At 39.5% G+C, this 13,260-nt stretch overlaps 1 protein-coding gene across 5 annotated transcripts; it reads left to right on the top strand.

The window, feature by feature from the left end:
* Positions 1 to 3,710: 3,710 nt before the first annotated feature.
* On the top strand, positions 3,711 to 12,813 carry slc35a5 (solute carrier family 35 member A5). 5 transcript variants are annotated; one of them, XM_085435492.1, is made up of 10 exons: positions 3,711 to 3,799; positions 5,596 to 5,752; positions 5,886 to 5,984; positions 7,517 to 7,650; positions 7,871 to 7,938; positions 8,281 to 8,469; positions 9,168 to 9,362; positions 9,455 to 9,582; positions 10,627 to 10,895; positions 11,512 to 12,813. In XM_085435492.1, the coding sequence occupies exons 2-10, from the start codon at positions 5,626 to 5,628 to the stop codon at positions 11,578 to 11,580; spliced, it is 1,278 nt and encodes a 425-aa protein (XP_085291618.1). In that variant the 5' UTR covers positions 3,711 to 3,799; positions 5,596 to 5,625; the 3' UTR covers positions 11,581 to 12,813. The 5 variants fall into 5 exon arrangements, with proteins under 5 accessions (XP_085291618.1, XP_085291619.1, XP_085291620.1 ...); XM_085435493.1 differs by having other exon boundaries at positions 5,593 to 5,752; XM_085435494.1 differs by having other exon boundaries at positions 3,711 to 3,803.
* The last annotated feature ends 447 nt before the right edge of the window (positions 12,814 to 13,260 follow it).

Genomic DNA, 13,260 nt, shown 5'->3' with positions numbered 1-13,260 from the left:
CAGAAAACCACTCTTAAAAACATGCCATAATTTCAGGGAAGCATTACTGTAAGTGTAATAGGTGTGGCCACACGTCATTCTGGTTTACCCCAATTTCACGCAGTTGAAATACTATTAAATGTAGCCTAAACTCATATCTGGACATTCACTTAGTGTTTACCAGTTTATTATTATTTTTAAGTAAGATGTGACTTAAAGTATCACATTTACATAAAACAAAGACAAAAAAAATCTATTGAGGCTACGTCCACACGTACACGGGTATTTTTGAAAACGGAGATTTTCCGTTTTCGTTTTAAAAAATAATCCCGTCCACACGTAAATGCAGAAATGAAGGAAAACGCTGCTATGAACATGCCAAAGCAACAGGTGGCGATATATTCCTAACCGTGCAGAAATGTTGGCCAATCAGAAGTCTAGAAGCCTCGGTGGGAAAAAGTAAACAAAGCTGGGGCATTGAAGCAGAACTGAGTCGTATGTGTGGAGGGACAGTAACTGTGTGTGTATATGTAAGCATTCAAACACTGCAGAGAGTAAAATTAATAGTATTGTAGAAATTCATTTCACCGAAACAATAACGTGGCGCACAGTGTGACGTCAAAAAATGCGCACACCTTTGACGCTGGATTTTCTCAGTTTTTCTCATCCATGTGTAAATGCAAAAACGGAGTTTTCGAAAATATCCACCCTGGCAGGCGTTTTTAAAAATCTCGAAAATGCCGTTTGCGTGTGGACGAAAGGTGCAAACGCATAGAAAAATCTGCGTTTTCAAAAATACCTGGGTACGTGGACGTAGCCTCATACTCACGCTTTTATTCGTGTATCGTTTTTCTCTTGTCTCTTATTTCCCCTTGTCTCGATTGTACTTTATTTTCTTGTCCCGTGAACATACTTTTCTATGCTGTGGTGTGCTGGGGGAGCAGCACAGCAAAGAAGGACTCATCCAGGCTGGAGAAACTGATCAGGAGGGCTAGCTCTGTGGTCGGCATGAAGCTGGACACTCTGGTGACAGTGGCAGAGAAAAGGACATTAAAGAAACTGATGGACATTATGGACAATGCTAGGCATCCTCTGCACACGGCCATTAACAACCAGAAGAGTCTGTTCAGTGACAGGTTGCTTCTCCCAAAGACAAGAACTAACAGACTTAAAAACTCCTTTGTCCCACACGCCATCAGACTGTTTAACTCCTCTCTGGAGGGGAGAGGGAGGGGAAACAGGAGGACAAAGGAGGGGGGAACAACTAAGTTGTAGTGCCTCTTCACCTCACTGTGCAATACCTTTTGTGCAATACTTTTGTAAATAGTCAACAGTGCAATAGACCTCAATACTTGAAATGTGCAATTCACTTGTATTTTTATTTTTTATTCCTATTTATTCTATTTATCCCCTTCGTATATTTTATTTATATTGTCTCTGTATTTATATATATGTGTGTGTGTGTGTATAGATATATATATATAATATTCTGTAACTCTGTAACTTCTGTCGGTGCTGTGCTTTTCTGGAAATCGAATTTCCCAGAGGAACCCACCCGAGGGATTAATAAAGTTCTATCTAATCTAATCTAATAGAGTTTCCGCTCCACTGCCTTATTTCATACGGGTCCACATTACCGATGCACACTATTTTTTCCAAGTACGGCCGGTCTTGGCGTCTGGGCGCAATCGGTCGCGATACAGCCCTTTGTCTTTTGCGCTGATTTTAATTTCTCTTTGATATTTGGGCATATTGGGGCCCGATGAATGTAAAAACAAAGAATTACCAGATTTTTTTTAACTTACTTTTGTTTTTAAGAAAAACGAGAGCCACAAATGAGGATATTCATTTAAGATTATGATAGAACGGTAGCAGTATAATGTTCTCGTAAGTGGATATCAGGCCCATGTAGAGCAAAATTGAGTATTTTTGTCTAAATAACCTAAATGTGATGTCCACATATGTGGACGGCAGGTCCTAGGAGGTTAAGCATGGTTCTGATTGACCAGGGATATCACTATATTTGGCAGAGTCATCCTTTCCAAAGCTGAAGGTATCTCTAAATTAATTTACCCATGTCATTCTCTTTATGTTTCTCCCCAAAATATTAGGAAAGCCAACTCAATTATTTTTCAATTCCTATGGAAAAACAAAACCCACTATATTAAGAGATCACAGTTGGTTAAAGATTATGAGAAGGGTGGTGTCAGAGCCTTAGACTTTGAATCAATGATCGGAACTTTTAAGATCAACTGGCTCAGAGCTTGCTTATCTCAGTCTGATTCCATGTGGTTTCATATACCCAGATCTTTATTTAAGGAACTAGGAGGAATTGATTTTCTATTAAAATGTGACTTTGAGACTAGTAAAATACCTGTTACACTCTCTAATTTTCACAAACAGATTCTTCATTTTTGGAAAATGATGTTTACACACAACTTTTCTCCTCATATGTCGACCCTATGGAACAATAGAGTGATAACTGCTAACAAAAAGACATTATTTATCAGGAACTGGTTTGAGAGTGGTATCTTGTTTGTAACTGACTTGCTGGATTTGAGTGGTGCTCTATTGGATTACGTGTCTTTCTCAAAGAGACACAACTTTAATTGTCCATTAAAAGAATACAGAAAAGTTTGCTGTGCTATCCCTTTGGCCCTAAGGCAGCTGATACGCAACACAATGCTACACTCTGAGGTCAATCCAGCGCTGCCAAACCTAAAAATTGGTAACTGCATCCTAAATGATAGTAAATGTAACAATAAATTTATCAGTGTGAATTTTAAATCTATTCTTTTCCAGGGGTTTAACTCAGGTAGATATTTGCAGGCCCTTCATGGGGACCAGTCACTCATGGAAAAGGCGTTCTCAAAATTCATTCAGTGGCCTGTCTCCCCAAAAGTAAAAGAAACTCATTTCAAGATAATTAATAATATATATCCTGTGTCTGAATTTTTAAAGAGGAGGTTTAAATTTGAGGTTAACCAGTGTGCATTTTGTGATTCAGCCTGTGAAACATTACACCATTTGTTTTTCTCATGTCCTGTGTCAGCTGCCTTTTGGTTAGAACTACACAGCTGGTTATCCCTCAAGATCAACGATATTCCCCAGTTTAGTATTTCTGATATTATTTTCTATATGGCTAAACAACATCCATCTGTCTCTACTGTGATTAACATTGTCATCCTGTTAGGTAAATACCATATACATTGTTGTAAATGGAGGAATAGAAAACCATCCTTTACTTGGTTCATCAATGACTTTAAACATTATTTCATGTCACTTAAAAAACTGAAGTCAAGCAGATTTGCCGCAATCTATGATGACATTTCCCATTTGCTACTGTTTTGATTATTACCTATATTGTGTATCAACCTGTGCTCCTTTTAATTTCTTCCCCATTAATACTGTGGATCTTTTGTCTAGCCCCCTCCCCCCATATCCTTGCTGTTAGTTTTGTTGTATTGACTATGTTCTTTTTTTTTTTTTTTATCCTCCACGAGAGTTCATTTGCACTATAATGTATTATTTTGTTTGTGACTGTATTGTTCCAATTGTTAATAAAAAAAAAAAAAAAAAAAAAAAAAAGCATGGTTCTGATAGTCCTGCTTCCAACACAGTAGTGTGTTTGTTTTGATTTGTGGCCTTCTGTCATGGCGCCGCGATCCCACAATGCAATGCGGCGTGACGTCAACTCCAAAGCCCAAAACGGGATGACGTCGTAACCTGTGTTTTAACGCATGCGCAGATCAACCAGGAAGCGGTAGTGTTGGCGAAATGCAATCCCTCGGTTATGTTTCGTACTAAAGAAGACTAACAGGCAGGTATTTATAACACTGCCCTGTTTTCTCATGTTATGGACAGTAGCTCAAAAAATAATTTCCGAATATTTAAAAGAACAAGCGTGTTTTATCGGCGTTTATTGGCACAAAGGTGACGATTTAAAGGCTAGTGATGCAAGGCCACCTCTGTGCTAATAGAGCTGTGTGTTGAATTTTGTGTGTTTGAACAGTCTAACTTACCGTCCTGCCAATTTTCGGGTGATTTTTATAAGTTTTATGAGTATTATTGGACATGGCAATGGAGTTTAAATTATCTCAAAAGCTGGAAGTTGATTTAAAAACTGTCGACTAATTTGCCGTAAGTTTGTTTTGTTAGTTCTTAAGTCACTAAGTCTTTGTAAAAGTGAAATATAACTACGTATTTTAGCAAAGTGTCGGTGTTTAAATTCTGTGTATTTAGGTTTGTGTAGGTTCTCAGACGCCAAGATCATGGTAATGTAAGTCGCGTTTTTCCCCAAACGCCTTAGATTGCAAGAGTACAAAACACGTATTTTCTCTTGTGAGTAGGTAAAGGAGAGGAAGCACTGTATCAAATAAGCTTAAATTAAAGCAAGAGTACTTTTAAAACATCATTCAGTAGTTATTATAGCTATCTAGTGTAATCATCATTATTATTATTTTTTGTTAAATTAGTGAACAGAAACCCCCCCAGCACCAATACTTGTTGTTAAGCAGGGAGTGTTTTTTTGTCTTGGTGAAATTGTGGATATACAGTACTGTGCTAAAATATTGAAGCTAGCCTCATTTGTGGCTATTGGCGGCTTCTTTTTTTTTTTTTTTTTTTTTTTTAAAAAAAAGAAAAACAAATTTTCCGTCCAGTCATTGTACCTGATTATTTTCAGAGGAACTTTTATTTATTTATTTTTGTTTGTTTGATAAGCCACTTAACACTGACCTGTGAATTATTCAAGAATAGGAGAGCCCACCTCAGTGTTGTGTCTGCACATAACAAACAACTGAGCAAAGAGCCAATTTTAAAATATATTTCTAGCCACTTTATTACTTGCTGCCTCTCACAAAAACACAGAATTTGTGCCCATTTACTTATTTGAATATACAACAAATGCCCAGGATAATGCTGTTTGACAGGGACAAAATTGCATTTTTTGCACCAAAAAAGTGTTAGCTGAAAACTTGGCATATGGTGGTGCCATATGCCACCACGCTGCACACCACATCAGCGTGGTGTGCAGCGTGTCTTTAAAAGCAAAAGGAAGGTAGACAAGTGGAGGACAAAAGAAGAAGTGGCAGGCTTAAAAACCTGCCCACAGCTGATTAACAGTATCTCAAAGTCACGTTCTTTAGAATAAGGGGGGGAAAAAATGCAGCAAAGACCTGACACAGGACCTGAGAGATGCATCTGGGCTTGCAGTTGATCCATATACTGCTTACTGAAGCCGCATCAGAAATGGTGTCAGTGTGAGGGTGGCTGTCAAAAAATTACTCTTAAGGAAGGGAAATTGGAAGAAGATGTTATGGTATGCCAAATGACACAATAACCAGACTGAAAATCCCTGTGAGCCCTGTTGCAACAGTGCTTATTGAGTCATAGTTTGACAGAGAATAAACAAAAACAGCCAACATCCACATAAATCTCTTGGATTACTTAAAGAATTGACCTGAAAGCTTGCCTGATACATAGATTTCTTGGAATATAAAGGTCATCTTACTGAATATTGAAGTTTTAAAAAATTCTTTGGCAGTATAATAATCATAATGTAAAGGGGAAGTCTGATAAACATGTGTGCGTGCATCGTTGTATGTATTCCAGCAGGTTTGGCTGGATCCATTTCCAGTCGCAGCCATGGCATGCTGCCCCTTGTGCCCCAGGCTGTGCTCCCGCTCATCAGCCTACACTCTTGCTCTCGGGCTAGGCTTTGTAACACTGGGGACCAGCCGCATCCTACTTCTGAAAATGTCTGCCAATGCCGGTGATTACCTGACAGTAAACACATGCACACAACTTTTTTTTTTTTCCACAGCTGGATAAAAAGATTTAAAAAACAGTGTTAATGTGTTGGCAGCTTGCTCAGCACGTGTCTTCACATTTTGTTCTTTTTGCAGAAAACAAGTATGACTTCCTCCCAGCATCTGTAAATCTGCTTGCCGAGGCTCTTAAACTGCTCTTCTGTCTGGTCATGTCAGTCAGGGTCATAGTCCGAGGTAAACTTTGATGCCTGCGTGTGTGTCCTAGTTGGGATCAGCTTATGTTCTGGTTTCATATCACATCTCAAAGTGTTTTCTCACCTGCGGTGTTTTGTCTGTTTAAATCAAACTCTAGTTCGTTTTCCCTCCTTGGTGTAGTTCGTTCGTGCAGGTGTGACTGCACTCAGGAGCGGATGAAAAGAACAGCACCGAGACCCTTTGGAGGAAGTGGTCTCAGTACAGTTCCAAATTGACTCCAGAGCGGTTTGTTTATGGTGTGAAGGTGTAGTTTGAGCTATAAAAAAACCCCCATCCCATAGCAATGTATGCTTTGTAATCTCAGCATCGAAAGGTACTATAGATGTGCAAAGGTCTTTTTTTTTTTTTTTTCTCTCTTCCCCCCCTTCTCACCGTCTCTTCTCCCCTTTGGTTTTCATTCTTTCCCCCTGTCCTATTAAAAAAAAAAAAAAAAAGGATGACAAAGGATGAACTGAAGCTCCGCCATCATGTGATGTCACATGCTGCTGTTTCTGATGTCACTTCCAAAAAAAAAAAAAAAAAAAAAAAAAGATGTGCAAAGGTCTGTACGAGCTAGCAGCTAACCATGAAATAAATGTAAATTCTCTGTGTTCAGCACCTTCTTCCTGCGTTTACTTTTGTTGCTCCCAGCCCGACAAATCTGGCTGCTGAGCAAACTGAACATTGTCACATTGTTTGTAGTGACGCAGTTTGGTTTGTGTGGAGTTCACTTGATTTCTTCTCTGTGTGGAAACAAACCCAATCACAGCGAAAAGCTAAAAGTTTACAAACTCATCAAGTGGCTAGGACCAGAGTAAATGAACTATAGATGTGAAAACACCCTCAATTTCAGATATCTGGGCAAACTGCTTGAATGTGGAAGAAGTTAAAAAGAAACTAAGATAATGTTGGAAGTGTGATTACAAGTTTGCCTATGAAAATAAAGAAAACATAGCAGTTAAATATGACTGATCTGTTTTTAAGGTTAAAAGCCCCATTTTTGTGGTTTCATTTGTGTAAATTTTCATCTCAAACTTACAAAGAGAGAATCTTTCTGTCAGACTGGCCCAATTTCCTGTAGAGGACCATTATTAATGAATTATTAATTATGTGTTATTTATTATAAAGTCCTGTGTCTCCAGAATTTTGGGATTGTACCTATTAGTTTATCATACATAGGTGTGACTGCCTGTTGAAATTATTTTTAGATTTCAATACATCTGCTAGCTTGGATCGTAGAAGGCACTAAAAATCTAAACTAATGAAGTCTATAGGAGACAGGTTAGTGAATGATGGCCAGTCAAAATAAGGTCAACCCTCCAATTAAAGGTCAGTGGCAACAGGAATGTTGAATTAACCATTACAAAATAGAAGGGATCAATAATCTGGGTATTGGTATTTATCATGTCTCGAATATGACAAAAACCACGACAAGTCTTACAACTAATATTTGTGTTCATAAGTTCATCTGACCTCATTCTGTGTTCCATGAGTGAAGGATGTTCGTTGACTCTTTCTTTCTGTTACTACAGAGGGCCGATCATGCAGAGATTTGGGTTGTGCCTCCAGCTCTTCCTTCCTCAGCTCCCTGAAGTGGGCCGTCCCTGCTTTCCTTTACTTTCTTGACAACCTCATCATCTTCTATGTTATGAGCTACCTGCAGCCCGTCAGTACAGATAAGATATTTAAGATGTTTGCTAAATGATAGCTGCTAGAGGGAAATGTGGTTGCCTGGACTGCAAATTTTTTTAACCCTTTGTTAACATCCAAATCTCATTTTCCAGTTTGTAGATTTGAGCTTTTCATATCAGACTGGCATTAACAAAATGTCCTGCACATTTGATGCTTTAAATGTGCTGAGCTGCTGCTGTTCTTTTTGTTCCCAGGCTATGGCAGTGTTGTTCTCCAACTTTGTCATCCTGACCACAGCTGTGCTCTTTAGAATAGTTTTGAAGTAAGTTTCACTTTTAACTCAACTGTTCTTCAGAAACATGTTGTGTGTGTTTGATTGTGGAATGAGAGGTGATATTTTAAGATTTTATTTGGTTGGTCTCTTGAGGAAAAAAGACATTTTTTTTCATGTTTTCCAATTGTAAGCGGACCAAAGTGTGCATGTGAGTGAGAATGGTCTCCTATACCATGGAACACTGTTACTGAATGTGTTTTGCTTGTCCCAGTGCACTAAAGCACGCACAGGTAATTTGATCTTCAGGCTGTTATTTTTATTACTGTATATCATAAGCTAATAGATTAAGCGTCATTTGTTTTTTGTTTTTTACTTGGCCTTTTCCTACAGGAGGCGCCTGTCTTGGGTTCAGTGGGCAGCGTTGGTTATTCTCTTCCTGTCCATCGTTTCCTTGACAACAGGATCAGGAGGCAAGCAAAACTCAATAGCTGTTCCCAGTCTTCACTCAAACCCACTTTCTAGCCCCTCCAACTCTTGCCTACTCTACACCCAGCTTCTGGAGGAGATGAAGAACAGCAGGTAAAAGTGAAGCATGCAGGATTATTTAACCTTTACTTAACTAGGAAGTAGATCTTCGGAGCTTTAAAATATTTTTGCAGCAGAACAATTTTCCAGAACAAGATGAGCAGCAGCACGAAATAGAACAATACACACCCAGTGAGCATATTTATACACATGAGATAAAGAATAAAGTGTAGAAACTTAAGTAAAACATTTCAAAACTATGAAAACATCATGGCAGGTCAAATGTAGTGAGGCTGCAAAACATTTATCACTGTATTCAAATAATTTCTAATCACCTTGAATTCATTTAGTGAGATCAGTCCCCTCAAATGTAGTTGATTTTGCAGCTCATGCTGGGAAGCTGAATATTAAACTGCCCACAGCTGTAGGGAGAGATGGAAAGATTATATGTATCAGTTCCAACTATTTTAGCAGGTCTTTTATGCAAAGGGAGAAGAAAAGGTTTGGTAATCTAATAAATGACACATATCTGTCATATTTGTAATATTAGATTTAAATGATGGTGTTTTTGACTGCTGCATCGAGAAAGTATTCTGTAAGTAAAATGGCGCAGAGAGCTTTGGGAAATTCTGAGCACTTCTTTTGCAACTTGATAACATTTTTGTATTATTTATTAATCTACAGTGAAATACTGTAATGTACACGTTACATTAAATACGCTTTTTCACATCTTTGTTCCTTTACACTGCCAGTATATCATGGGCATCAACCCTGCCCGGCCAGGCCTGGAGGGACAAAGTAGTATCGAAGCTTCAATCTCTGGGTGTGGGTCACATCCTGCTCATCCTCCAGTGCTTCATCTCTGCCATGGCCAACATATACAATGAGAAGATTCTCAAAGAAGGAGAGCAGCTCACTGAAAGCATCTTCATACAGAACAGTAAACTGTGAGAAGCTGCTTGTGAAGAAAATGGGAAAGCAGAGGACACGTGGATGACTTTGGTGCTAACATCAGTCGTTTTTACTGCGTGTTTTTTAGGTATGCCTTTGGTGTGGTGTTTAATGGTCTGACTCTTGGGCTCAACAGCGAGGCACGAGGTCTCACCATGCACTGTGGCCTCCTACATGGACATAACATTTATTCCCTGGGCTTGGTGCTGGTCACTGGTGAGTAATGGTGGATTAATGACTCGCACTGTCATCACAAATTTGTATTTTTTCTTTCCCCATTAGTCAGATTTGTCAGTTTCTTCCAAAATGTCAGTGTTAAACAAAAGTGGACCAAAACAGCTTCAACATTTATTCTACTTTTGGACATCATGCAGTCATTGGGACCACAAAATTACATTTAACATTTTTAACTTTTGGTGTTTCTGCCTATCACAAGATTGATAACTTCAGTCAGCACTGTAGTGCATCATTCTCACATCAGAGGGACATTTGAATACTGTTTTATACAGCATATGACTGGAAGATGAATATCAAGCAGGCATAAGTGTGATGTTTATTGAACTGAGATCTCCTACTGTCATTTCTGTTGCTGGAGATGTCCACTCTAATTTAATTTAATTAGTTTGCTGCTTTGAATTATATGCAAACATGTCCATGTGGATTATAGAAGTTGCTTGAGGAAGAGAAAATATGTTCATCAAAAGAAGACAGTTGAGGTACTCGGGGCATCTAACCAGGATTCCTCCTGGACTCCTAGGTAGGTGAGGTGTTTTTGGCCATGTCCTACTGGGAGGAGGTCTCAGCGGGCTTGGGGAATACTGTGTCCTCCAGGATGAGCTGGAAGGGATGGCTGGGTTGAAGGAAGTCTGTCAAATTGATAAGCAGAGGAAGTGGTGCAGCACCTGGTTCTGTTTGTAGAAGCTCAGATGTAGGGGCAGCCAATCAGATGAAAGCTGGCGTAAATAGAGGAGGGGTCGGAGTGGGAGCTCCAAAAGACTGTAGCATGCAAAACCACTACTTTGTACAATTTCTGTCGTCTACAGACAAAATCATCTTAACTTGTGATCTTGTAAGCTGCTGGTACTTGAGTTGTTTTATGCCTCTGAACAGAACCTGGTGGGTATTTGGTCCTGCTTCTGGCATCAGTGCTAAGCTACACTAATCCAGCTGCTGGATGTAATTTGTTATTAACTGGACTAGTTCATTTATCTATCTCTAGTATGCATTTGAAGAACTCATAATCTTCTGTGTTCTCCCTAGCTGCCCTGGGCTTATCCGTGGCCTTCATCTTAAAATTCAGAGACAACATGTTCCATGTGCTGACTGGCCAGATCACTACTGTTCTGGTCACAGGCCTCTCCCTCTTCCTCTTTGACTTCCACCCTTCGCTGGACTTCTTCTTCCAGGCACCCACTGTCCTGCTGGCCATCTTTATCTACAATGCCAGCTGGCACAAGGACCTGGAATATAGCCTGCAGCGAGAGAAACTACGGGTCATCAACGGGGAGGTGTTTGAGAGGTCAAGAGGGGTAGGAGACAAACCACATATCCTCAGTAGTCACGCACACAAGCCCACACACTCCTTTTCCTCACACAACTTCGCTCACCTAACCCCGATGTATATCCACTTCCTCTACTCCCGCCCACATACCAAGTGCTCTGCAGGAAACTTGGCTCTTGTTTCTCTGTAATGTCATTTCTTGAGTGCAGGAGGAAACCTGATTCCCAGCTATGAAAATAGCATTCAGGCTCATGCTGGAGCCTTGCTTCATATAATTCCTTTAGTAGTCAAGTGTTTTTTGATGGAAGAAGCTATTTAACAATACAGTAGTCTGTGGGGATACTATCCTGGAATTCTTTTCATCCCCAGCGTCCCCAGGAAGAAACCCTGTAATTCATGTGAAATGCCAGGTTTCAGGTGTTTGTTTCTTTGCTAGAGCACTAACAAAAATACCCTCTCCATTGGCAGCCGTGGCTTTAAAATGCACGGTACTTCCCTGGTGTTTTTCGGGGAGCAAATACTGCCCTCCACTTTCTGAAGACAGAAAAAAGATGTGCACAGTGCCTCATTGTCTGCAGATTTGTCCACTGGATTTGACCACTTGTGCATTCATTCTGATGCCTTGTCTCTTTTTTGTGTTGCAGGACGGTGAGGAGCTCGAGCTCCTGACAAAGGCAAATGCAGACAGTGAATCTGATGAAGAGTCCTTGTAGTAATGATAGCGCTAGTAGTATCCAGAGGATACTCTGCATCTTTCCTGGTGCTGGTGTCGAACTGCACAATTGACTGGATGGAACATGGTCACAGATTGTCTGTGAAAGCATTTATTTGAACAGTGATAAGCAGGTAAACGGTGAAAGATACTGTTGCTAGATTATATGATAGACTCCTAGAATTAAAAACAAACAAGGTGTTTAATAACAGAATTAGCAAAATCTGTATATTTTGGAAACGTGCCTGTCTGTGGATGACTGCTGTCATTCATATGGGGGAAAGTACCAGCAACGCTGTTTGTTGGAAAATAAGTGATAAGTGATACTTTTGGATTCATTATGGATTTCTTTTATGGACAGTGTATTTCTTTACATGATTTCTGTTGTACATGCTGCTATCTGACTGCTTGCTGGTGCTGGACGTCTAAGGACCAGAAACTGCAGTTTCAAGATTGTTTTGATAATAGATGTCCAACGCAACGCAACCCCCCCCCCCCCCCCTTAATCTCAGCCTTCATGAAACTCCACTCTTGTCCATCAGCCTTGTTTCCACTCCGTTCTGCAGTCATGAATGGATGTAGGAGCTCCTTTAACTGTCTGGACATTTGCAGCTCAAATAATTTCACATGGTGATGAATAGAACCACAGAGAAGACGCAGAGTTTTCATCAAGGTGGATAAAAGAAATTGTCTTTTATTTGGTGATCTCAATTCTGGAATCACAAAAGAAGAAACTCAACCAAAAGGAAAAAAGGAACAGAGGCAACTATTAAGTCCAAAGTAAAAGGGGAAAGAAAGAAAATACCACTCACATTACTACGAGAGGAAAAAAAAAAGTTGTTTTTCATTGTTGAAAAAAGGAAAGCAGAGCTGCAGCTTTTTATAGGACCTCAAATTTCCCCCAAAACAATAGGAGGCTTGCTAAAATTTAGTACACCCGACATTAGGTGGAAACAAAAAATATAAATGAATGTTTTATACATCTGGCACCTGGACTATTATTTTCATTGGACTATTGGTGTTTATTTTCTGAGCCAGAATAAGTGGTATTGATATAATTGCCACTAAGGCCTGACTTTCTGTCAGCACCACAAACTCCCTGCTTCTCTTACTTGGGGCTTGAATATTTTCTTGTTAAACTGTAAAATAACATTGTCTAAAGATTGTTGTTTGTGCCATTAAAATCCTCACGTGTGAATGCATTTTCTTGTAAAATAAATGGCAAGTTGTTTTACTTCTGTGCAAGTAATGCAATTTAATACAATCGCTGATGTCTTGTCATAAATTTATGTGCATTTATTTAAATACTGAGGTTTTCTGGAGGAAGACCTAAAGGGTACTAGCTGCTCTAACTCCATGTTTTTATTCTATTACTTTGCACATACTTGATAGCTGTTTTAGCTCAATATCAGTTCCTCTTAGATATTTTACCCACCTGCTGAATAACAGTGTTCCACACCCACTAACATTATACAGATCCAAGAGAAAAGAGACTGTAACGCAGTCTGATGTCTAAGCTTTAAATGAACAAGACTTACTTGTACATACACTTTGGCCATGTTTAATACAAACTCTGTCTCTTGCTCTATGGCAGCTGAGAGATGCTCCAGCCTCCCCATGCCTTTAATTGGATAAGTGGAAGAAAATGGGTAGGTGGATTCCAGCCCTTCTTACTCACAAA

The sequence above is a fragment of the Copadichromis virginalis genome, linkage group LG16 (assembly GCF_057382275.1).
Source record: "Copadichromis virginalis isolate Kocher_CV1m ecotype Utaka linkage group LG16, C_Virginalis_male_GT1.1, whole genome shotgun sequence".
Taxonomy (NCBI): domain Eukaryota; kingdom Metazoa; phylum Chordata; class Actinopteri; order Cichliformes; family Cichlidae; genus Copadichromis; species Copadichromis virginalis.
The sequence above is the reverse complement of the archived record's forward strand: the minus strand, read 5'-3'. Positions and strand labels throughout refer to the sequence as shown.

Coding starts and splice junctions, on each gene's coding strand:
- slc35a5 (XM_085435492.1), top strand. CDS start 5,626: ATGGCATGCTGCCCCTTGTGCCCCAGGCTGTGCTCCCGCTCATCAGCC. Junction 5,985..7,516: donor AGTCAGGGTCATAGTCCGAG/GTAAACTTTGAT, acceptor CTGTTACTACAG/AGGGCCGATCATGCAGAGAT. Junction 8,470..9,167: donor GAGGAGATGAAGAACAGCAG/GTAAAAGTGAAG, acceptor TTACACTGCCAG/TATATCATGGGCATCAACCC.